Raw genomic sequence first — 26,651 nt, forward strand, 5'->3', positions numbered from 1 at the left:
AAGGGACCTAGGGTCTGGGCCGCACAAGGAAGAGATTGATTCCACCACGAGGAAGCCTTATATCTTCATCCGCTGGAGGTTTCTCTGGGCAAAAACATTTTCAAAGTTTTCCAGTCCTTTCTCCCATCCATCTCTCTCTTTCTTTGGTGTGTATCGAGGAAACTTTGGACGCAGTTCTTCAACCAGTGCCCTTGGGGTCCCCTCGTGTGTCACTGAGAACTGAGTTTCCCTGCGGTTGTGCTCATAATTTTCAGAGGACTGGGCTCATACGGACGTAGAGTATGGCTAGCGTCAGTAGGCCGGAGCGGAAGTGGTGCTGGCATCCTGTAGATGGTTGTCAATATTTATGGCTCTATGAAAGTAAAAATCGATAACGCTGTGAGCCAAGTGGACATTCCATTAGCTAACACCAGGAAAATACGGTGCGCAGGGAGCCTCCCAGAGAAACACCTTCTGGGCGTGATCGACCTCCATAGAGGCACGAGGGGCCATTTCATTTAGAAACATTTTGCTTGGCCCCGCAGCGGAAATAATCAGTAGACTTTCACTTTGCCCTTTTAATTTACCCATTTTTATAAATACTGAATAATTGAGGAGACTGCGTGTTGGGGCAGAGGGGGGCATTAACCACTTGCGTAGCCTTTATGAGCTATTCTGGCTAACCGTTGCTCAGACAGTTAAGCAGTTAGAAAGCACATACTTCTCTGGGCCAAATTCTCCTTTTTAACTAGCTTTCACATCTTACCATGTCTGCATCAATGAATGAGTTAAACAAAACCATTGGAACATGCCCAGTTTGTATGTGCACCATGATCGTGATTTCTCCACCACAGATTCTGTAACAGCCCCAAAGGTGCAGCTTCTTGGAGCAATGGCTGACACCATCCTAGCAGCCTGCAGAAGGTGGTAACACTGGGCAAATCTTAATCAGCCTGGTAGGTGGCTGATGATGGGGGACAGGCACCACGAACGCGTTGGGGAGTTTCCTTCTCCTTTGTGTGCTAAGGGAGATCTGGCACCAGGCAAGCTGAGAGCATGGGGTAAGAAACTGAGGAGGGCTGTTGTGTGTTGATTGATGGCTGGGTCTATAAAAGGATCATAGGAGAGGTTCCGTGATTGAACAGAAAGGTGGAAAACATTAAAATGATATTCTACAACACTGGATTTTTTTGTTGCTGTTTTTGTTTGTTTGTTTGTTTTCTCAAAGAAATAGACACATATTGATTTCTGGCTATGTCAGTAGCTGGAAATTCTTCACGCAATTTGCTTTACAAACATTTCGGCTTCTACGGAACAAAAGCCCCTGGCATTGCTGTAGAGAAGAATTATTTGCCTCACTCATTTCCATGATTTATGTCCCCCCCCCAAGAGCTGTAAAATGGCCTAGTCAGACAAACGAAAGTACACACCCCAGTGAAGGTGTGTGTGAAAGTGGGGTGTGGTGTGCTAGTCCACACCCAGGATCTCTCCGAGGGATCCACAGTGATCTCTCTGCTGGTTCCAGGTCTCGGATGACCTTTCTCTTTCTTGGTTGGCAGCGACAATTCTTCTTTCGTTGAAAGTGGGGATTTAGAGGAAGACACTCACAAAGCTCATAAAAATCACATCAGATCCTTTCAAAACTCACTTAAATTTTAGTTACTACTTTCCATTTCAAGTTTGTATTATCTCTTAACTTAGATCAGCGTCTACCCATTTTACCTGGCTTTCCCCGAATCTTTACTTGCAGTACGCCTGAGACGTCTAACATAGGGGTAAAATGCAGTCACGGCTGGTGCGTGGCGGGGAGGGGGAGTTCCTGAGAAAAGCTGAGTTTGCATTTTTAACAAGCTCTCAAAGATACTTTGACTTGCGGACTTTGAAGAACAGATCTTACCCTGCTGGCAATTTTAATGCCTGCTGTGTAGCAGGTGTTGATCAAACGTAAAGAAGATGCCGCACAAGGTCTAAAATAACCCCAAGAAAAAGGTGGCACGGATTCAGTTGGTGACACTGAACGACAAACAGAAGCAGCACAATTACTTAGCCCTCCAAAGCCAACACGCTGCTACCGCCGCCCTCAAATTGAACACGCTTTCAAAAATGTTTTTTTAATCAACTGAAATCCAGCTAGACATTTGGCTGCCACCAGTACCTTCTGCTTGTCCTAGAATGTCCAACCTCACTCCGAACTTTCATCCCCGGTGCTCATGACCTCAGAGGCCTGTTTCTCTGTCGTGAGAACATTTACCTTTCTAGTGAACAAGGACATACATGAAAATCCCCCTTAACCCAAAATTACACGTCTTATTATCAACTGTTAAACTGTGTGCCTTTTACTCCATGGCTCTAGGTCTTGTCTAGTATTAACCAGTACGTATCTTTGAGAAATAGACGAAGTGTGAACTGGAACCAGAAAGCAGAAAGTGACCAGAGGGTTGCAGTGGGTTTGGGAAGTTTCGTTAGGACAGCAGCTCCTCAAGCTGGAGGTGAAGGGTAGGCGATCATCACTGCACAGGGTGACTATGTCAGTGGCGTTCATAGGGAATGGCAGAACCACAGCAGAGGCCCTCAGTTCGTGCCCAGGTGCCAGGGAAATCTCCCTTACAAAGGTGACAAGCTGAATCTTAAAAAAAAAAAAAGAGTAACATCCGGGCAGGGGATGGGGAATACGAGAGACATCAGGGCAAAAGCACAGAGGCCGTGTCCACGGTGCCTATCAGAATGGGCTTGGCGAGGAAGTGTATTCTAGAGACTCTAGCTGGGGAGGGAGGCCGACAATTGCATTTCCAGTAGCGCAGGCAGAGGGGTGTGATGTGGTGAGCTCCTTCTTGGAGCACGCTGAGTAATCTGGGATGGGCAAATGGTCCACACCCCTCCTCCATACAGCCGCTGGTTCCCAGCGTGGTGCTGCGGAAAGGCATGCGTGACCCATTCTAACTTCTAAACATCACTCTTCTCAGAGTTGCACCTCAGCGTGGGCACAGAGAGCACTCGGAAGTTTCCAAAGTGCGTCTTCGAAGAGATTTTTATGGGCAGCGTTAATTTCCTTCCACATGAATAGCTTTAATAACGCGGCCATCTAAATCCTGTTTAAATTAGTTTATATTGTTTTCTGCTTTCTCGGTGATCTTTCCGCTGAATGCGAAATTGAATTTACAGTTGTGAATTGAAAACGACCGTCCTCAGTATGCTCCAGCAGCCACCCAGCAGGGGTGGCTGAGTCGGTGCTAATAAGTATAAATTAAAGTCACTTCTAATGTGGTAACAAATGTTGACTGGCATTTCTAAGCGTGCCCCCACTAACGTGTTTTAAATTTAATGTGAATGCTAGCTAGGACATCCATCAATCATTGCTAACCTGCCAGCTTCAAAGGCAAACTCGGATGATGAACTTGGGAGTTTTGGGAACTTTATACTTCTCTTAAATTAGCGGGCTTCAGCCACCAATACTAGCTAACAGGTGAGAGAGCCTCTTACGGTTTCAGTGCCGGGTGTTCTGTTGCCTAGCCCTGGAGATGGTTTTTCCCTCTGAAAACTATGCATTTGCTGCTCCTTGCAACTTAAGATCAACTCGTGTGTCAGTCATAAGAGTGAGGGTCATTGAGACCCTTGTGAGGTGGTTTTCACACCGCACAAGATTGTGATTTCTACCATGTGTGTGTGTTTTCTGACAGAAGTTTCTACACTTAATGTAATAACCAGGAGTGAGATTTTGGGGAAAGGATCCATGTACCAAGAGAAGAAAACTGAGCCAGATGGGCAACGCTGCTCCTTCTTTTCTGCTTTTCTTTATGAGAGAAATATATATCTCAGCAGTAAAGGATTCTCCCTTTTCTTGACCCTGTGTAGAGGCTTAAGTCACAGCAAGGGTAAAACTATAGCACATGCAGTCAGTGTTCTTTTCTGTGATTATTTTTTTACAGGGGAAAAAGGATTTCTTATAAGCATCGGGTTTATTCCTGCCGTCTGTCCCAAGGTCCATTCTCCTAACATCTATTGGCAGGGAGAGACGGAGAGAGTGTGGAGGGAGGCAGGATTTATTCTGGCTCTAAGAGTCGCAGTGGGCCTCTCAGAAACATAATGCTAAATTATGGGCCTCTCCATGGGCCGAGTGTAATGTTAAGTCGTGTGATGGATTTTATCTTACACAAGCCTCTTCGGCCCATGAAATGAGATAAGAAACCACTGCAGCTGGAGTTCACGGAGGGTTGAACTCGCCTGAAACCCCAGAGTTAACACAATTGCATGAGTCAGCATGGGTATTGCGATGGTGCTCTGTGCTCAAGAATCAAAGGGTACAAAGAATCTGTGGTCTCCATGTGAGTGTGCCTCTCTCTGCTAGTTACCTACCCCTCCACCCATTCAAGGGTGAGCACAGGTTTGATCCAATGGTGGGGCTGGGGGAGGGCTTTGATCCCTAAGCCCAGGAGGAAACACTGTACTGTGACTTGTCCTACATCAACAAGAGCAGCTCGGAGTCTAGAGAGGGAAGACCAGGCCCCTCTACCGGATCCTAAGCAAGGGGAGGCCTGCCCCGATGTGCCAAGCATGGCCCTGGGCAAGAACCTAAAGAAGTGGCACCTGGCTAGGGAGGAGGTCTCAGAAAAAGAGGACTGGAGATCGCTTAGGCAGCATCCTGTAGGATTTACGAAGCAGTCCACAACTAGCATACTGATAACGGGGCAGTGATTGATTTTTCTTTTAATCATGCTAAACAAAAGTAAAATTGCCTTTTCTTCTGTCGACCTGGAGTATGGGCGTGTTTATAAACCTGAACAATACAGGAGGGCGCTCTGAAAGACAGGGCTCTGGGAGGCGAGGAAGTGGGTAAGTACCCAGACAGTGAGGGTACTCGTTTTGCTCCCGATCTCGAGAATGAAATGTTTGAGAATGCTGACCTTTTTCGGTAAACAAAGGTACTTCACTATCACGTTGCTTAGAAGCAGAAACAAGGGAACGTTCTCCCCTGCCCACGGGGGACTTAGAAAGTCCATGCAGAGCCTTTAGCAGTGATCACATCGATTGATGTTGTAGTGGCTGGCATACAACTTCCAGTTGTAATTGACTTAATCACCCTCACACCTGCTTTCCTCCACCTCCCAGCTGTACAGCCGTTCCCAAACAAGCAAGCCTATTGGTCGTCTTTGAAATTAGCTTTATCATTGATTTACAGATGCAACCTCCTTCCTGGCCTCCTCCTCTACCCTGAGGTTCAAACCAAGTCCAACCTGGCTTTCCAGTGCTACCCTCAACAAAGGCTGATCACCGCAGGGAACACACTCCCTTGTGTAGGAAACTAGAAAATATTCAATTTTTCATTGTAATGGAATCTATTATATTAAACTAGAAATGAGGTTACTTTGGAATTTCAGTAGAACGAGAAATGACGTTATTTCTCTTGCCTGCTTTGAGTACAGTAGCCGGTAGTACACGAAGGTTGTAAGTGAGTTTTCCTGTCATCCACACATTGACACTAACCCAGCTATCTGTATAAAGAGCAAAATAAATAAATAAATAAATAATATCCTGTCATGTAGTATTTCTGATAAAGAAATAGAATAAAGGACAAATAGGTTCCCAACAGTTTTTTGAGCCCATCTTAAGAGAGCATAATCTAGGTTTGATATGAGAACGGGGTGGCAAATTATAGCTAAGGGTGCCCAGGACAGCCACGCTCACAGAGAGGAAGCTGAATGAGCAGCGCTAGGTGACTCTGTGGAACCAGAGGAATAGGGGAAAAGATCAGCCATGGAGTGGCAGAGCTTTCCCAGGGAAAGCTAACTTGCCGAGGTGGGAGCAAGGGCTGCCCAGGGAGGCCTCACGTGCTTTGAGAAGAACACGTGATGAAATGGCCCTTTCTTGCCTTCGCCCTCCATTCCAGACGACAGCAAGTTCTCGGAGGCCATCACGGTGCTGCTGTCCTGGATAGAACGCGGGGAGGTGAACCGGCGCTCAGCAAACCAGTTCTACTCCATGGTGCAGTCGGCCAACAGCCACGTGCGCAGGCTCATGAACGAGAAAGCCACCCACGAACAGGAAATGGAGGAAGCCAAGGAGAATTTTAAAAATGCCTTAACCGGGATCCTCACTCAATGTAAGTAAAACCTTGGGGGGAGGGAGGAGCATCTCTTTTGTTATGGGTTGGCCTTTTCTTTTGTGTTCTCATGTGGGGGTAAGTAGTTCAGAAGTCCCCTCCCCCCGTTTTATTCCATACTGAATGGTACGCTTCATACCTGATTCACGTTCTGTGGCATGTGGAGAACACGGACCCTGCCCTGAGAGCTTGCTTCTCCAGGTGAGCAACATTTTGGTAGCTTTCCCTCGGAACACCACCCGTGCGCCCCCAGGACAGGGCAGTCAGGTGCACGTGGTTTTTGGATCCACCTCAGTTCACACCACACCTGCAGGGCAGCCTCTGTCCAGCTGCAGGCTGTCCACGCAGACCTGTATGTCCACTTGGGGCTGTTGTTAGAGAATAGGTCTTGAACGTGTTCTGGGGCTCTGTTTAGAGAGATGGTACCATCTGCCAACACCCCTTTCGGGGTCCTTAATCGGTGAGCTTTGGCTGTCTGCACGGGTGACTCAGGAGTAGACTTTCGTCCTGTCTTCATTCGGGAAGCAAATTGCCTTAAACACTTAATGCCAGTGATTTTTCGTGTCTAGATCCTGAATTGATGAAGGAGCCTAAAGGGAGCTTTCTAATAGAACAATAGTCTCAGTAATTACCCCGGGGCGCTATTCAAAAAAGGGGGCGTCCCCTTTTCCTGTGGTACTCTGTGTCTGTAGTTAATGTCACGGCAGCACAAAACAGCTTAGCAGCTGATGGTCTGTCGCTTGGTGAAAGCCGTTGTGTGTCACTCTAGCGAGGTCATGCTCCATTCCAGGTGCAGGGGTCCACACAAGACAGCAACGCATGCAATTTCCATATTCATTCTGAAGATAAGTGTCTTTTGCTGTGATCTAGTGTGCCAAAATGGCGTCACCCCTTTCACCGGTGCAAACCTAAGGGATAAAGTGTCTGTTAGGATAGGAAGACAGGGAGCGGTGACAAGCCAGGATCTTAGGTCTGAAAGCATCTTCCGGGACTTTGTTGCCAACAGACAGTTCTTGCAGCAGCACAGAGTAAGTACCGTGCAGTGAATCCCCAAACGTAAACTGGTAAGTCAGGTGCCCAGTATCAGAGCACTCTGCCTTTAAAGAAGAGGACTATGGGAAACAGGAGTTCTCCTCCTCTTACTGACCCACATCATATTAGCAGAACTCATCAGGACTGAACAATGGCCTCTGACCCAAGTGTGTAGGTCCAGCAATACTAGAGTTGGGGTTGAGAGGTGGAGAATAGAGAACGTTAATACTGACCCTTGCTTTGAGAGGGGGACCTGAATCAGTGGCCAGAGAGAAGGTAAGAGTGGGTTCACAGGAGAAACAAGGAGAGAAGAAAGGGTACATCATCTCAAAAGAACACTTCCTAGGGGGTTATGGTGGGAGGCCGTGCGCCCACATATTAGAGTGATTATTGCCCACTTAGCTTTGCTCAGAGGACTCGGTTCTAACCAACTTCCTGTCTGTGTGCAGTTCACTGTCTCCTTTTGCAAGAACTCAGCATTTGACAAGAGCTGTAAAGCCAAGGGGGGGGGGGCTGTGGGTTAGCGTAGGAAAGAACCATGTTTTCCATGACAAAGGTATTAAAAAGAGACTAGTTAAAATGGGACTGGAAAAGTAAAACCGGCCTTCCTGTCATTGTGCAGGTGAAAGGCATCCATATTTGAAAGAACTGAGAGATAGACAGGGTGCAGTGTGTGGCATCAGTGGGGCCCCATGGTGAGAGAGCTCAGGGTAGGCCATTCAGCCTTGGAGCCTCCACTGGGATGCTTGAGCTGGGGGGAACACACTAGGACAGGTGCTCAACCTTAAGGAATCCACACAGTTGCCATCCTGGAAGCCCATGCCCAGAGGGAACAGCTGTCAATACAGCTCTTTAGCACCTCGGCTTAACTGAACTCTTGTTTTCAATCTCCCAGCCTTTTCCCTTGCATGGCTTTCCTTTCCCATTTGAATAAATTCTTTGATCGAAATCTTCTCGGCGCTTTGCACACTATCTCCCCACCAACAAACCCATCTCAAGGCCGTACGTAAGGAACCCTGTTGTTTCTGCCTGAAAAAGCACAGCCCATGTGACACAATTGTTTCATTTTGGTGGCCACAAGCCACTTTCATATTTTTCCTTGCTCAGCTTGCTCCTTTTTATTTCAAATCTTCATCAGCGTTCATATTAATCACCAGACAGCTGAGTCCATACTAGGCTGTGTTGAGATTTCCTCTGCCAACTGAATTAATCCAAAACTCTTCACTTTAGCCTCAGGCAAACTCTTTGGTCAAGGGCAGAAAGCTGCCCCTCTCTTCACCAAAATATCCCAAGACTGGTCTGTAAGCCACATATTAAGGTTCTTCTCCTCCGAAACCTCTTGAACCCACAGCTCATCCAATCAATTCAGGACCTCTGTCCTCCTACTAGTTTGACCCATTAAGCAGTGCTTAAAGCATTCCGCTGCTTTCCGAACCTAAACTCCCAAAGTCCCTATCACTTCAAACATGGTCAGGCCTACCAGAGCAATACACCAGTCCCTGGCACCAGCTTCTTAGTTAGCGGTTGAGCTGCTTGGAAGAGACCATGACCTTGGAAACTCTTACAAAGGAAAACATTTAATTCCGGTATCTCGCTTACAGTTTAGAGGTTCAATCCATTATCATCATGTTGGGAGCATGGCCGCATACAGGCGGACATGGTGCTGTCGGTAAGCTGAGAGTCCTACATCTTGCAGGCCACAGGAAGTCAACTGAAACACTGGGAAGTATTCATAGCATAGGACTCCTCAAAACCTGCCCCCATAGCGACACACTTCCTTCAACAGGGCCATACCCACTCCAACAAAGCCACACCTACTAATAGGGCCACACCCCATGAGATTTTGGGGGCCAATTACATGCAGTTACCACACCCTGAGTGCCAACAGGCTACACATGGCCACGCCCAAAAATACGAAAAGTGGGAGATATAATTCTTGTCTGGTCCACTGATACCCGGAATAAGCTTGAGTTGCTCACAGTCAGAAAGAGAAAGTAACTCCTGGGGAGTCATGTCCTTTCCTTTCCAGTTCCCTTCTCATGTACCATCTGATAGACGGCCGAGCCCCCGCAGGTAGCTTCCCGTTGTTCTCTAAGTTCTAGTCATGCGCCAGGCCATCACAGCTCTCCAGCCTCAGCATAATTCCCCCCTGGACTTGCTGTGGTCATCCCCATCAGTCTTATGCTTCCTGAGTCCTACGAAGCCATCTCCTGCCTCCGGGCTTTCATGAACTTGATCCCCTCTACCTGCCGTGCTCTTCCCTACTATGCATGCTGGACTCTTCCTCATCCTTCAGGCCTCAGTCGAAAGGCCTCCCCTTCTGGTGGTCATTCTTGTCCCCCTTCTTCTGATGGCGTTTCCATCACAGTACCTTGACAACACTTACCCAGGTGTGAGACAGTTGGCTAGGTTTTGATAAGGGTACTAAGAAGGGACATCAGAGTCATAAGAGACATATTAGGGAGGGGAGGAATTAGTAAGCAATGGGTTAAACTGTGAAACAGGTGAGAAGAAAGCCTGAAATGGTACACACAGACATCGCTCATAGCTGTGTGCAGTGCGCACCTGAAATGGTACATGCAGACATTGTTCATAGCCACGTGCAGTGCACAACCTGAAACGGTACAAACAGACATCGCTCATAGCCGCGTGCAGTGCACACCTGGAATTCCAGCACTGAGGAGGCTGAGGCATGGGTGGAGCCATCCTAGACTAGATAAGACCCTGTGTCAAAACAGAAAAGAAAGGAGGGAATAGAAAGGGGGAAACTTTTTGTAGGTAACAAGGTTTCAACCTGCATATGTGATGAATCACATAAATCCAAGAAAGCTTGCTGGCTGTGGTCTTAATGTAAATCAGTATGCCAGACCATAGTTATGAGGCTAGGGGCTATTAGAATGGCTGAGCAAAGGTCAACAGAGAAAGTGATGCTGGACTCCTCCTGTGTATAACCTTCTAATCACCTTTAGGTTTGTCACCTACTTACCCATCACCCTTTGGGAAGCTTAGCTCTGCAGTTTGGTTCTCAGTAGTATTTCAGCGATGGGCAGTTGTCAACAGCCTATGAAAACCCCAGCTGATGCTAACAGCTCTGTGCTGGCTGAGGAGTGCATGCCTCATCTGGACCATGGAGGGCTTCAGCTGTGTCCATGAAAGCCAGACTCTTCCGGGATGACTTGAAGACAGAAGTGATATTATGTGTGCAGCCTGAGCTAGAGTTAAACAGAAGAGGAGGGTTGCATGACTCCATGAACAAGGTTTGTGACATCTCGTCACTTCCCTAGGGGACTGTACTTGACCTGTGACCATGGATGTGCAGTTATCAGCTGAGGACCTCAGTCTGTCCTGGCGTGGCACTGGGGCTTTCTCTTCCCTTGAGCCAGCTAGAGTCGATCTCGCCTGCTAGTTAGAAGAGAAGAGGGAAAATTGGCAGGCCTGGTGAGTCTAGTCTCAGGTCGTCTCATCCTCAGATCATATTTGTCTCACCTTCTTGTCAATTTCTTATTCCGTCTATTTGGCAGAACTTCCCACATTTTTCTATTCATAGACTTGGGGGGTTTTGATCTTTGCTTTTAAAAAATGTATGCGTCCTGGGAACTCCCAACAGGCCGGCCCACTTTCAGTTTATCAGTCGACCCTAAGCAAAGCTTGTCATTTCAGAGATCTGATAGAATCAGTTTGTAAGTCCAGGGAGCATGCGCCAACACATTCACGTATTAATATGCAAGCCAAGATGATCAGTTATGCAGACCTTGCTTCAGCACATACACATCTCATCAATTAAACATTCCACGGCTTTCCTTCTCGACTACTTTTCCAACAGACTTCCTGCTGCAAAGGAAAGGGGACAGAGTGGAGGAGGTAAATGAGAAAGCAGGTAGCAGTAGAAAGGGGCCTGTTAATAGTGAACGAGGGATGCATGCCTCAAATACCACAGGTATGAATGAAAACTGAAAACCATAGTGGCAAAGATAGTGAAGGCCAAGAGTCCTGCTTCTAGTTGACCTTCACTCTCTGACCCTTGGCCATCTGGGTCATTTGTTTTCTAGTTAGAAACTGAAATACATAGTTCTAACATACCCCCTTCTCACCCCACTCCACCCACATAATGCTCTGCTATCTCCTTGCCTGAAAGACTTCTCCATACCAGATTCAAAATCCTCCACCATTGGGGCTTCCTCCCTGAATCCCGTCAAGTCTGGTGGAACCCACAGCCGTACTCTCTGCATGAGTCTTTAAAACCTGCTAATTATTTTATGTGCATCGATTTTTTTTTTGGTTCTTCTAGAATGCTTTTGTGCCAGAGACGCAGGCCATGTGCACTCACCTCATTCTTACCTCACCACAGCACACCTGAACTTGGCACTGTTGGTGCAAACACACGGGAGTCCTGAGTACAGGTGTCCGTCATTGACCAGTAGTAGAGGGAAGCACCGCCTGTAGAAGCACGCACGTGCACACGCGCGCGTGCACACGCGCTCTGAGTCCTGACTACAGTATCTATCTATTGTTGACCAGTTAGAGAGGGAAGCACTGTTTGTAAAAAACACTCACAAGTCCTGACTCTTGAGTATTCATCATTGCGAAACTGGTGTTGAAAACCAGTAACATCAGAACATAGTATGAAGGTTTTGGTGTGTGTGTGTGTGTGTGTGTGTGTGTGTGTGTGTGTGTGTGTGTGTAAACTGTGATCTCAAACTAACTTAACACTAATAATGGATTCTCTTTAAACTAGAACACACAGAATACATGTAAGTTATGAGATAGTAGGATTATCTTATTCTTGCTAGTCTTATTTTAGCCTGGAGACTATAAGAGTCTCGGCCATCATGCAGCCTAGACTTGTACACTTAGGAGAGAAAGTGGCACCCGCCTCATCTCCAGTCTTCGGAACAGCAAACGACGTAGATGCTTTTGACTGGGTCTGAAGAGATCCTGGCTCTAATCTCAGCTCAAGCAGTAATTAGCCATATCCCCTCAGGAGACTCTTCTAAGCCCAGGTCTCTGCGTCCTCCTCTCTGTGATGAGGTTTGCCCAGATGATCCCTGAGTACCGTCCAAGCCCCATAGCCCTTACCACATGAGCAACTGAGACCCTTGAGCAATTTCAGATCTCTAAAGGCAGGAGGGCTGGCAGGACCCATGAGATGACCGGTTCGCCTCAGGAGCAGGCGGTCATCCCTGCATGCACACCAATGCCTCACTGTGGTCGCCGCCTCCATGGAACTGCTGTGTGGATCAGAAGCCACATTGCCACCATGTGAACATGAGCCCAGAGCCCTGCAGGTGCTAGTGCTGGTCAGAGTTATTGTCAGAGACAGCTCTGCAGTGCCCTGACACCCCTCCCTCCACCCATGTCCTCATCTGTTTTCCCGGCTGGAGTTGTAAAAGCCTCTGCTGTTGGGATGAATGATTAGCATCATCCCACAAATATTTACTGGAGCGCTGTTAAGTGCCAGGTCATATGCTAAGTGCTGGAATGAAGGATGAGGGTTTCTGACCTCCGTGCACACCGGGGTCCCCCTTATAGGCAGATTGGTGTCCTCCCCCACATTTCTTCTGCCTCAAAAGCTCTCTCTGAAATCACGTCCTCCTCAGAAACATCTCAGGCTAAATGTTTTTTATTTCCACCAAGGGAAATTTGCTTCCTGTGTCCCCTGCTGTCGAAAAAGAGTTTTATGAAGTGTTAAAATGTTTTCCCATGTCTGTAGAAGCCATCGCCATTGCTCATCCAAGGGAAGGGGTAAAAAAAAATCTCTGTAATGCCTTAGCAACTTGACAGCTTTTCCATTTCCCCTCAAAATCATGCTGATAGCTGTTATTTACTAATGCAGTAGACACTCAAATATTATTTCCACTGTAAAGGAAAAAAGAAGAAAAGAAAACACACCCTTTGATCTCAGGGAATAAATATCCAATGGAAATAATATTGTACGAAGGCTTCCAAATGAAGGCTGAGCACCAAATGTTCTAATTCTCACAATACCCAAACTGACAGAAGATTCGAAACGTTTGCCACAACAGAGTGGACACTTTTTTAGGATCTTTCTTTTTAATTTTATCAAAATTACAATTCTAAGTTTAAAATAAATTTTAAACACATACACACACACACGCAGTGAGAAAAATTAAGCCTTACTCTCTAGAACAAACAAGAACTGGGGAAGGCTCCATTTTGAGATTCCATGTGCTCTATTGGCACAACAAAGCAACTCAGGGAAGACAGCTTTTATCTAGTACTAAGACCTAATAGCTTGATAGGCCCCCAGCCTGGGCACCAATCAAAAGGCGGATGCCAAGTGTAGAGTGGGACATATCTGTCGGTGGGTTAGGGAACAGATCTTGGCTGCTTTGGACAGACAGAGCCACACATTTTTTTCCTCCAAAATTTGTTTAAAAGGAAGACTTTCAAAGTGAGAACAAAGCACTGTGGGGCAGAGGATGTGCTCTTGAGGCAGAGAGAGCGTCTTTGCATCATTTTGCCAAAGGAAGAAATCATCCCAGGAGGAGAGTGGGAGTAACTGGAATGTGAGGGATTTCTTCTGAGACCTAAAAAGAGCAGACACAATACCCAGGCAGCACGAGGTTTGCTGACCCTGGACCAGAGATTCCCAGCACCAGAGAGCAGAATAATAGTGCCTAGTGCAGTGTTCCTCAACTTGTGGGTCGTGACCCTTTCCCAAAGGTCTCCTAAGACCATCAGAAAACACAGATTATTTAAATTACAATTCCTAACAATAGCAAAATTATAGTTATGAAGTACAACAAAAATAATCTTCTAGTCAGGGATCAGCACAACACGAGGAACTTTATTACAGCGTTATAGCTTTAGGAAGGCAGGGGCAATGTGACAGAAGGACAAGGCCTGCCAGAGCCACTTGTTCAAGTGGGTTAGTGTCCCTTTAATTCTTGTGGAATTATTCGGAGCCGGTGGAGGCCCAGAAGAAAAATGAATCACTATCTGGGCATCATGAGGATGATAATACTCTCGGAATCTAGCCTTGTCCTCTCCTTCCAAGAGATGACTCTCCACAGTGCACCCAGCTGCTGAGACCAGGGCCGGTCTCTTGAGCCTGGATTTGTCTTGGTCATTGGTACAGGAAACTGCAAATGTGGGTGTTATCGGAATGTAAATGTGGTTGATCCGTGATCCTCTCCTTCTTCCGCCTGTCAAGAAAAGCCAGACGCAGTGTCTTCTGACCTGTGGTTGGCTGGGGAGAGGAAAAGAATCTGAGAAAAATGAAACCAACCAAGCAAACATAACATGCAGGGAGGATAAACCAGAGAACAATTTAACAATGGTTCTCAAGATTAATAATCCTTTTTCAGTCACCGCCAGGATCTTTTAATAACGATGCTCAAGGAAAGATGGCAGACGCCATGTCTGAGCATGCTCGTTGCAGCATTATTAGTGGTAGACATTCCAGCAACTTCTGAGCTACAGCTTAAGTGAGACAGAGCAAGGTGGAGGAACAATTCTAGCGTTTTATGAACAGGCCAGAAAGCTGCACACCTGTGCACCGGATGCATGCATACCGCCTTATCCTGCTGCCTATGCCAGAATCTGCCGGCATCCTTGGCTGTTAGAGAGAGAAGCTGGGGAAGGGGCTCACGCTTGGAAGATAGTCTTCCTTCTCCTTTGGTTTCCTTTGTGTTACGTACATATATTACTTTTGTTGAGTCAATAGTGGAAATCTAGTCAGGAAATTTGCTGGATTTATAAAGCCTCGAAAATGCTGTACATTGTACGGAGCCATTGCCTTTATAATCCCATTCATTTTTCTTTCTGCGCTTCCCAAAACATTGGGATGTGTGCATTTACATAGGAGCCGCCCCCTCACACAGCTAACCAGGATAGCAAGGGAATGAAGAAAAGACAAACACAGAGACGAGAGAAAAGCTGGAATTCCGTGGGCTGGGCTTTCTGACGGAGCCTCAGTGCCTGGGAAGTTCAACGTGTTTATTATATGCAGTTGAACAGGGAGGTGCGTTTTCGCATACCGCCGAAGAGAAGGCAGCGTTATTACATACTGATACACAAGGACGTAGGTTCTTATGAACAGCTGAACAAGGAGGCAGGCTTAGCTCCTCTCAGGAGGAGCAGGCTCTGTAGGGGAGGAGCCTTCTGGAAGGAGGAAGCTATGGCCGATATTCTCTGCACACACTCTCAACATTGGCACTCATATAGAAGGAAGCCTTTGCCATCCCTCTGAGTCTCACCCCAGAAGGCTTTGCCACTCCCATGAAGCTGAGGCACAGGGGTCTTTGACATGGCCACACGTTTGTCAACAGCACACTTTCACTGCGACTTCATCCGCTCCCTACACAAGAGCATCTGCTGTCCACCTTACTGGAGTAAGATGTGTGCAGATCTTTATGTCATTGTCCGCCCAATGCCCTTGTATTTATTTGAGCAGTTTGACCATCGCCTGCGTGCTTGGAATTTGCCAAACAAAGATCCTCCTGTTTTTTGAAATATTTTTGAGTTTCCTATTCCCTAAGAGAAACAGTTGTTTTGCCTCATCTAACCAGGAAGTTGAGAAATCAAGTCTGAGGCTGGCCTTTGAGGGTTCAAGTTTAGCAGGTCTACAGTGAATTCATTGTCACATGATGTGCTTGTGCGTCACCTCAAGGCAAAGCCCCCAACTGTCCCGTCATTCGTCAACTCTTTCAGATAGATAGACCTGTTGTCGTGTTCTGCTTCCGTGGCCTCCTTCAGATAAGCCTGTCGTCGTGTTCTGTTTCCGTGGCCTCCTTCAGATAGACCTGTGGTCGTGTTCTGCTTCCGTGGCCTCCTTCAGATAGGCCTGTGGTCGTGTTCTGCTTCCGTGGCCTCCTTCAGATAGGCCTGTCATCATGTTCTGCTTCCGTGGCTCTCATCCCAGCAGCTCCTCCTCTCAGGCACCAGCTCGGGTCCACTAGGGAGTCAGGAGTTTCAGCACCTGACCTGCTGCCGCCTCTTCCACGTGGCCAATGCTCACTGATCTCCTTGGGCATCTGTGACACCTCTGGGTGTCCTTCCTGAGACCGCAATCACTGATGGCATCCTCTCCCTGGCAAGTCTCCCACCTATGGCCAACCAAGATCAGTTCTCCCACTCCATCAAAAGTCTCGTTTTTTTTTTCTTTTGTCCCTCCTTCCCATGAAGAATTCCCCACCCCCAGCCTTTAGCATTTAAAGACAACAATAACAAGCCAGGGGAGGGAGGTCAACTGTTTCATTTGATATGTGCCTTTGAAAATCCCTTCTGAGCTATTCATGGAGGATTTGGAAATGTGTTATCCCTTAAAAGCAGAAAAGGGAATTCTTCTGAAACCTACAGAGTTAAGGCTCTATCATGAGCCTGATAGCATTAAAAACAAAAATTAGGCTTGCAAGATTTTGTTTGAGGTGCTTTATACAGCAAAGCCTGCTGCCTGGAAGAATGTAATCAGTTGCTCCAGATATTTGGGGCACTAAATGGATTTAAGTTCTTTTCACAGCTGTGTAGCTGGAACACGGGATATTGGAGGTGCCGGGCTGTGGGGAGAAGCAGGGAAGGAGAAAGGACTGTATTCTTGCTAATACTTGCCTTTCTGTCTCGGTGCTTTCAATGCCTCTCTGCCCCGTACGAAAAGTTCAGAGATCTTATAGAGCCCCAGAATCTGAGATCTGCACTGGATGCTCCACTTCCCCTCCATGGGGCTTGTTTAAATGTCTGCGTACGTGGCTGTCCTGAGCCCCTCTTCCTCTGGAAGACTAAAACAAACACCTCTCCTGATAGAAAACCTTGGAACTTGTGGCCACCCTCTGTTCTTACTGAGGAGGCCCAGGGGACTGCCACTATCTCTCTCCAGTGCCTCTGCCCTGGTGCTGGGAGATCCCTTGCAGGGGAGGATACTAGATGGCCAAGACACTGGAATTGGGTCCCCATACCCAGCAAGACCTCACGTAGCACGAGGTGATGCCAGAAGACTGTGAAGGTGCACAGGGTGAAAGTGACGTGAAGATAGGCGTAGAGGTGCTGAGAGATGGAGACCTGCAGATAAAACAGCGAGCCACAGGTAGGGCCAAAGGCTGCTCTAGAAGGACAGAGGGCTGGGAAGGACAAACAGTAGCTTGGGCTGTGGACTCCCCGGGAGGCAGGAGGCTTCTACTGAGCTCAGCCAGGTCCAAGCACCACATACTGGATTGTCAAACCATGTATCCTTTTGCCATTTCCAGTCTTCCAGGTCCATCAGTGTCCCATATAGGACAGCCATGGACATCATAGCAGGAGAGACGACACAGAACAGCCCCCAGATTTAAAGATACTTTTACTTGGGGAAATTATATCCTGCTTGGTGGTGTCCCCTTAAATTGATCCACTGGAGATCACAGATTCTGACTTGCAACCAGTCAATTCTGCCATGAGAGTGCCTGCCACAAAAAGAATAGGGGGCGATGGGGAGAGCCAGGCTGCTAGACTGGTGTCCAGTGGCCCCACGTGGACTAAATTTTATTACAATTCCATAAGATTATAGGAGGGCGTGTGCCTATCTCAGCAAGCAGCTTCCATGAAAACTGCATCAGGAATTTGACCTAAACGTTTAGTTTTAGACTCCTTTAGTGTGTATCATTCAATGGTTTTCAGTGTGTTCCCTTAGGCTCACAGGCACCATCATGGTCAGCTGTAGAACAGGGTCATCTCTTTAAACATTAATACACTGTCATCGTGACTGTCACCTCACTACTCCCTAGATCCTTCTCCCAAACCAGAGACAAGCACCTCCCTTCTATGTGGTTAGTTCCTTCTTCTGGACACGTTCATGGAGGGAGCTGTCATCTGTGGTCTTGATGATTGACTTTATTAACCAAGCATAGTTTTCTCAGGGGACATCTGCCCTTTAATAGGTATCAATACTTCATGGTCTTCCATGAATCTCTATTCTACACTGTGGTATGTCTAATTTTCAATTAATACATTAGTGTATAATCTTTTCATATCCTCTTTGGGTATTCTGAGTAAGGCTACTATCAGTATATTTTAAAGTAGTTAATTAAGTTATTTTATCAAGAGAGAAATCTGTTCTACACTCAGCATATGTCCAAACATCTGGGGATAGGAGAAAGTACAAAGGAAGGATTATAAACTATTTAGTTTTCAAGAGATGTTATTATTTGTGTGTGTGTGTGTTTCCTACATGTATGTCTATGCTCCACTTGCTGCCTGGTGTCCATGGAAGCCAGAATAAGGAGTCAGATCCTCTGGAACTAGAGTTACAGAAACTTGTGAGCCAGCAAATGGGTATTGGGAATTGAACTCTGTCATCTGGAAGAGCAGCCAGTGATCTTGGGGCCAACTTTCCAGCCGTAAGAAATGTTTTTAACATTGAAGTACAACTATGTCTGTGTGCATGTTGTGTGTCTGTATATGTGCACATGATTATCCTATGGGATAATCACAAGTTGGGATTTACAGTCACACAGTAATTGGCAGCTCCTTTAAGGCCATGTGCCCCCTTTCTCCTGTTTGTGTAAACGTGCTAGGCAGAATAGGCACGCTGGGATGGCATTTAATGAGGACTGGCATCCGTGCAAGCTTCTGGAGAGGTCGTCACTGACTTTTTCATGGTCCTCAGAAAACCCGGCTTACACAGAACACAAAGCAGGTTGTAGGCAAGAGTTGCGAGATGGGCCTGGCAAATCTACATTTTTTTCTGACTGAGAGCTGTGTCAGTAATAGTTCCAAATTATCAGGGATCTATGCTTTGTTTGTTTGTTTGTTTGTTTGTTTTAAGAAGCATGCATGGTGCAGGTTTTAGGCTTCTTATCTGACACAGAATCCTGGAGTCCTTCTTGCCTTACAAGCTGCCAAGGGTGGCAAAGGCACCGTATAGTGTGCAGGCCCGAATGTGTTCTTCCACAGCACAACTGTGTGTAGCCTTCGCTGCCTGTAACCCGTCCTCTGAGCAGTGAAGTTGTGGTGAGCCTTTAGTGAGCAATTGTGTGTGGCTTCACTGTGTGTAGAAGGAACAGTCTGAACGATGCCAGAGAAGCGTTAAGCGGTAGGGTGGATCACGAACTTCTTGAGTCTTTCACAAAAACGATGGAAGGCATATGGTCTTCACCTGTGACATCAAGATTAGCACCATCCTGATTTGTGGTTTTAAAGCCATGTTATCTTTGCATCACAGTCCTTGGGACATTCTCTTTGAACTGTCTTAACACATTTCCTAATGAACAGACATCTTGCTCAGAAGGTTTCTGCCAAAACAGGAGCCTGAGCTGTGCCATGCAAATGCTGTGAGTTGTTTTCAAACCGAAGTTGAGTTGCACCATTTTTGCCTTTCTGAGTTCTCGTTGGTGGTGGTGATGGTGGTGGTGGTGGTGGTGTGTGTGAGTGAGTATTTGTGTGTGTGCGTGTATGTGCATGACTATGCAGTAAGACATCTCATAAGAAAAGGATATAATTGAATCCCATCCAGTTTTCCTTTTACTTACTTATCTTATTGAAGAGAACTCTGTAAGAGACTGAGAGAATGACCAGAGAATTTGAGACATCTCTCAGAATATCTGGTGTCTTTCTGAACCTCGATTCTTAGTTCCGCTCCACTTGGATGGCCTTCAGCAAACACTCGAGCTCACTATGTATGCCCGAGAGCCAGTTCCCCACCTTTTTTGCTCAGCCCTCCATCCATACCTGTTCTCTGTATCTCTGCTGCTCTTCCCAAGCTTGTGTCATCCTAGCTGCCCTCCTGCACATCCTCTTAGCAAGACACTGGATGCTGCTTTCTATCAGATGGCTCGCTCACCCTACCCTCATTCCGAGCGTCTGCTGTGGCTCTGCCTTCTTCGCGTCTCCCACACCAGTCAGGCTGGCCCGTGTTCCCTGACCGATGGCAGCAACTGCACGTCCTGGATTAGCACATGGTCCTTCCCTGTCTCTTCTCTCATGGCCTTACCCTCCTCCCTTCCAGCAACTTCCATGGCAAGTCTTTTCACATCTCCAACTCACAGGCTTCTCTCCTGAGCGCATCAGCAGTTAAGACCTGGCACAACATCGCCTTTTTCCTGACAGGACCCCTCATTCCGTGATCCCGGCTTGGCTACTCTACTCTGTTCTCAAAGTGGTCCAACAGACCTCTCATACAGAGTAATTGTCTCCTTTCATTCTTTCAGAATCATAACATTTTTATTGTACATGGAAGTTTGTTTTTTCAGATTATCGAAAGATCAGGGTGAAACACTATCCAAAAGTATTTACAGCCAAAAACCACAACCTCCCCCACCCCAATCCTCATGACCTCCTTTGCAGAAACAGTCTTTGTTGGACAACAACAGCTAAGAGTGTTTAAATTTTTTACGTATGGTTTCAGAGATACACAGGTTACACACACGCATGAGAGACTACCATAGAGTCGTTCTGTATTCTGCTATCTTCACTAAAGACATTAGGCATTGAATTTAACGTTGCACAATGATTTATTTCATGGACAAAAATTAATTAGTGTTCCTTTGATGTATGTTAAGGCTCTTTGCATTTCTTAGCTATCATGGACGTTTAGGATGTAACTCAAATGCATAAAACATATTGAAGTAATATGCAAATTTATCATAAAAATCTAAGTCAGATATATGAAAACCATTAAAAGATAGAAACACATTTTTCCTTCTCCTTTTTTTTTCTTCTTCTTTTTCATTTTCCCTCTTATCAGGGGTTCACTAACTGGCCCCCTGTCCTCAAACTCACCCAAGGTGTCTTTGAACTTTCTTTTTTTTTAAATTGCTTTTATTGCCACTTTGGATGTCAGTATGGCAATTTCTCAGAAAATTAGGAAACAACGTACCTCAAGACCCAGCAATACCTCTTTTGGGTCTATACCTAAAGGATACTCAATCATACTATAAGGACATGTGCTCAACTATGTTCATAGCAGCATTATTTGTCATAGCCAGAACCTGGAAACAATCTAAATGCCCCTCAACCAAAGAATGGATAAGGAAAATGTGGTACACTTACACAATGGAGTACTACACAGCAGAAAAAAAAATAATGATGTCTTGAAATTTGCATGCAAATGGATGGAGCTAGAAAACATCATTTTGAGTGAGGTAACCCAGACCCAGAAAGACAGATATCATATGTACTCACTCATAAGTGGCTTTTAGACATAAAGCAAAGAAAAACAAGCCTACAACTCACAATCCCAGAGAACCTAGACAACAAAGAGGGCCCTAAGAGAGATATACATAGATCTACATGGGAAGTAGAAAAAAGAGAAGATCTCCTGAGTAAATTAGGAGCATGGGGTCCATGGGAAAGGGTAGAAGAGGAGAGGAGAGGCAGGGAAGGGTGTGGAGAAAAATATATAGCTCAATAGTTTTATTTCTTTTTCATCTCCAAGACCTAGGCCTCATTGGAAACAAGAGTACTATCTGATCTGTGCATTTCTAGTTAGCAGCTGCCTGGTACCTTATCAGACCCCAGGTGTGTGTTAAATGAAGGAATGAATGAATAAATTTACTTTATGGCCTTCAGTAAAGTAATCAGGTCCTCTCACTAACTGAGGCACATACCTGAGTGTATTGGATGTTTTCACCCTTATCCTGTACCATCCTGAGCCAGGTTCTGGCTTCTGTCCCCTCTCTCTACTCCTCATGTTCACCAGTGGTCCATCTTCCCTCCAAGCCTTCCCCCATTTGTGAATATGCATCATTTACTCCTTATGGTATCATCCTCGTTAGGAGTCTTCTCTAGCAGATAGCAGAATTTCTATTATCCCCACCCAAGTACTAACCCTGTATGCCATAGCTTTTCCTCTTCGAAATGGGGCCAATCAAAGAGCTTTGCTGTTTAAAGCCATGGAGCCTCAGCGTCACCAGCCCTGCCTGTTGACTTTGTCTGAGAGGACTTCTGGCTTCTACAGGCTGATGCTCCAAGAGACAGCTGAATCACCAGTGATCCCAGCCTGCAGACAGACAAAGCCAGCAGAGAGGCTGGGTGTCCACCCCACGCTGCACACTGAGGGTAAAGGTCAGATGAAGGTCAGCACATATCGTGGTTCAGGGTGGCAAACCTGAAAGCTTTCTGAGGCAGAACAGGTATGCCTCAAAAGCCAGGGAGAATGTAAGCCCCTGCTGCGGAAAATGTTCTTCTTAAAACTGATATAAACAGATTCGTAGTATAACATGAGTGTAGCACAAATTCTAATTGGTCTTAATTTTAAAAGCCTAGCGTCAGATATTAGGGGGTGAAAGCTGAAAGAGCAGAGAAGCAGAGCAGCCAGCCACTGGTTCTCACCTCTCTGAAATCCTCAGCCTGAATGGGTATTCTGTCTCTACAAGTCCTCAGCCTGAATGCCCTGGGCTCCTGTCTCCTCTGCCTTATATTCCTCTCTCCACCCAGCCATATTACTTCCCGTCTCCACCTCCCTAGTGGTGAGCCACCGCTGCTTGGATCTATTTCTCTTTTTGACTGATTCAATCTCTTTTATTTTTATTATTATTATTTTTATTGAAAAAAATTTCCACCTCCTCCCAGCCTCCCATTTCCCTCCCCCTCCCACCACTCCTCTCTCCTCCTCCCCACTCCTCTCCCCTTCCTTTCCAGTCCAAAGAGCTGTCAGGGTTCCCTGCCCTTTGGGAAGTCCAAGGTCCTCCCCACTCCATCCAGGTCTAGGAAGGTGAGCATCCAGACTGGTTAGGCTCCCACAAAGCCAGTACATGCAATAGGATCAAAACCCAGTGCCATTGTCTTTGGCTTCTCATCAGCCCTCATTCTCCACCATGTTCAGAGAGTCCAGTTTTATCCCATGCTATTTCAGTCCTGGTCCAGCTGGCCTTGGTGAGCTCCCAATAGATCAGCCCCACCGTCTCAGTGGGTGGGCACACCCCTCGTGGTCCTGACTTCCTTGTTTATGTTCTCCCTCCTTCTGCTCCTCATTTGGACCTTGGGAGCTCAGTCCAGTGCTCCAATGTGGGTCTCTGTCTCTATCTCCATCAATCGCCAGATGAAGGTTCTTCTTATTTAGCTTCTCTAGGATCACAAATTATAGGCTCAATGTCCTTTATTTATGGCTAGAAACCAATTATGAGTAAGTACATCCCATGTTCATCTTTTTGGGTCTGGCTTAGCTCACTCAGGATAGTGTTTTCTATTTCCATCCATTTGCATGCAAAATTCAAGATGTCATTGTTTTTTACCGCTGAGTAGTACTCTAATATGTATATATTCCACACTTTCTTCATCCATTCTTCCACTGAAGGGCATCTAGGTTGTTTCCAGGTTCTGGCTATTACAAATAATGCGGCTATGAACATAGTTGAACAAATGTTTCTGTAATATGATAGGGCATCTCTTGGGTATATTCCCAAGAGTGGTATTGCTGGGTCCTGGGGTAGGTTGATCCCGAATTTCCTGAGAAATCGCCACACTGATTTCCAGAGTGGTTGCACAAGTTTGCATTCCCACCAGCAATGGATGAGTGTACCCCTTACTCCACAACCTCTCCAGCAAAGGCTATCATTGGTGTTTTTTATTTTAGCCATTCTGACAGGTGTAAGATGGTATCTCAAAGTTGTTTTGATTTGTATTTCCCTCTTGTAGCTCAGGGTGGCCTTGAACAGAGGCAGAAACCCATCTGCCTCTGTCTGCTGAGTGCTGGGATTAAAGGTGTGTGCCACCACTGCCTGGCCTCTACGGCTAATTAGTGTGACTGGTTCTATGCTCTGATCTTTAGGCAAGCTTTATTTGTTAAAGCACAAACAAAATATCACCATAAGTGAGAATGGGGTTTTCTAGATGAGTTTACAATTGAGGTTTTTCTCAGGTACAAAATAGCAATTACTAATATTCCATGTGAAAATAACTGGAGATCAAGGCCAAGAAGTATTTATTAGCATTATAGGAAATATTAACAGTGTCATGAGAAATGAAACATACCTTCTTTCCCTCTAGCACAGTGGTTCTCAACCTTCCTATGCTGTGACACTTTAATACAGTTCCTTATGTTGTGCTGACCCCCAACCATAAAATTACTTGTGTTGCTACTTCACAACTGTAATTTGTAATTCTGTTATGAATCGTAATGTAAATATCTGATATGTGTGATGTGTGGCCTCTGTGAAAGGGTCATTTGACACCCCCTTCAAGGGGTCGTGACCCGTAGGTTGAGAACCACTGCTCGAAACATATCATGTACTTGTTCATTTTGTGTGCTATTATTTTGCCACTGAAGGTCACTCATCTTTAGGGGCTTTGCTATTGTGGGTTTTTTTTAAATGCCTGAAGATCTGGTAGAGAATTGATGTCCTCTTTTTTTTTTTTTATAACAAAGCCTCAGGAATCACTAGGATACAGTGTGATACAGTGCTAGCATCCATAAGAACTGAACTCCATATTTAGTTCAGGTTTAGTCATGTGACTGACTCAGAGCACTAGTGTGCCCTTACCCCCATACTTACCAGATCAACAACTACTCAAGTAAGACCGACCAAGTCTATAGTTGGTTGGCTCCATACCTAACATTCACTAAGACCCCATCCTTTCCTCTATATAATTTTTTTGCAATCCCTCAACATTTTCCATCCTAATACCACTGTCCCTGGAGATAACAGAATTGATGGCTGAAGTCAAGGTGATAGAATTACAGTCTCAAAGGGTGTGAGAGTCAGGAGGGGATGTTTATGAAAGTGATTGTAGAACAGTAGAAGACAGGGGATGGGCTCAATTGGGAATGCTGAAGTCAGACCCACAGGTGAGAGCGGCTGCCCAGGTGAGCTTTGGTCTGTCTTCACGAGGAATGGGTTGCACCTGTCACCAGCCAATGGGCAGGAGGACTGGCTTCAGTCCTTAGAGAAAAAAGTGGGGAGGAAAATGGAAGCTGAGGAAGCTATAACACAACTATTTATGCCCCCAATTTGGACCTTGGACACAGAGTCTTCTTCAGTGGGTTGTACTTAAACCATTGAGATGGAGAACAAAGAAAAATGATACATGTTTGGTTCTTGGGCTTACTTTACTTACCTGATCTTACTTTGAAATCCCTAGTTGGGCAGGACTTTATATACCTTTATTTGTATGACAGTATCAGGGTCTATATACGTATAGACCTAGGTCTGTAATCTGCCATATCAGATTCATAAACAACAGCTAAAGGATGCTTGGAGGTAGATACCCATGATCCTTTCCCCAGTCATCCATAGAATTTGTTTTAACCTAACGTTATGGAGACAGACTTGAAGGGAGACATCCCCAACCTTGCTAAACTGTAAGTACAAAAAGGCACAAGTTGGATGGATATTGATGATGTTGTTTCTATTGTGACATCATCCATAGACTCCTAGTGTCTTTGCTTTGCTTCCCTAGAGTGATCACAACATAAATTACTTGTCTTGTTTGACTTCCTTGTTCACCAAAGTTGAGCAGATTGTGGCCGTTTTCAACGCTTCTACCAGACAAAAAGCTTGGGACCATTTCTCGAAAGCTCAGCGCAAGAACATAGACATTTGGCGAAAGCATTCCGAGGTTGGTGATTTTACTGTTCCTTTCTAACCACCGTCACACAGCTGGATTGGCAGAGAATAGAGTGGCTGTAGCCGCTAATGGTTTTGTTACAGCGGGCAGCCCTCCTGCCACTGTCCTCATTGTCCCCCTCCACTTCCAGCTTTTACTTCATTTCTCGTCCAGAAAAGCAGCCGCCTTCACACTTAGAACGTTATCTCCTCCTCTCCAAGGGAGAAAAGAGTCTTTCCCATTCCTAGTAAAGAGCTCGCTCAAAAACAAACCAAGATGCTTTAGCTAAAATTAGATGGAAATGTCTATATGAGCCAATCAAGAAAGCTAACCGTTAAAGTACAGCGTTTTCCTTCTGTGATCTATGTGGTGATGACAGTTGGCTCTTTGGGCTTGAAATGACAAGCATGCCTTCCTCTCCATATCGTCTTGTCATCAGCCATGCCTTGTCCACTGGGCTAGCCAGGAGGGTCTGTCACCTCTCTCCCCAGAGCAAAGCTCATGGTGGGGGCAAATGTCCAGGCTAGCTGCGTTCACAGCATTCAATGCATGTGCGGAGTGTGAGTATCTCCCCCCCACACCCCACCCCCGCCGAGGAAAGAGGCCACACCTTGACTTTCCTTGCTCCCTAGACAGACAAAGCTGTGTCATTAGTCATTGGTCATCCAGCTGTTATTTTTGACTCCACCTGTAGCGTACGCTTTGAACCTGTAATGTGAAAGTAAGTATCCCATCTTCCTTTGCTTCTTCTTGAGTGAGAGAATGGTTTTCACGTGGATGCCGCCTCATTTCTAGCATGTCAATGTTAAAGTTCTCTAAGAGACACTCCCCTCTCTCAAAAATCACAAAGTTATAGAAGGTAAGGTTTATTTATGTAATGCTTCTGACTCCCACTTGGAAAAAATAAGTGTTTTATGAAGAGTTTGAGGAAACACAAAGCACTGTGACATCAATCATCCGGGTAGCATTTTAAGTGCCCATTAACTAATGTTAAATTGCAGTTGAATACCAATGGCACTACATGTAATAGCCACATGAATACTAAGTAGTTCTTTATTGTCACTGTTAT

The 26,651-nt window shown here is 45.9% G+C and overlaps 1 protein-coding gene across 5 annotated transcripts in view; it reads left to right on the forward strand.

Annotated features, from left to right (window-relative positions):
• Window positions 1-26,651, forward strand: part of Enox1 (ecto-NOX disulfide-thiol exchanger 1) — a 565,092-nt gene that overhangs the window by 429,403 nt on the left and 109,038 nt on the right. For all 5 annotated transcript variants that reach the window (XM_075949640.1, XM_075949644.1, XM_075949642.1 and 2 more), the window contains 2 exons: window positions 5,864-6,076; window positions 25,488-25,594. In XM_075949640.1, coding sequence (XP_075805755.1) covers window positions 5,864-6,076; window positions 25,488-25,594 — 320 coding nt within the window. The remainder of the gene's footprint in view (window positions 1-5,863; window positions 6,077-25,487; window positions 25,595-26,651) is intronic.

Source organism: Microtus pennsylvanicus, chromosome 15 (genome assembly GCF_037038515.1).
Source record: "Microtus pennsylvanicus isolate mMicPen1 chromosome 15, mMicPen1.hap1, whole genome shotgun sequence".
Taxonomy (NCBI): domain Eukaryota; kingdom Metazoa; phylum Chordata; class Mammalia; order Rodentia; family Cricetidae; genus Microtus; species Microtus pennsylvanicus.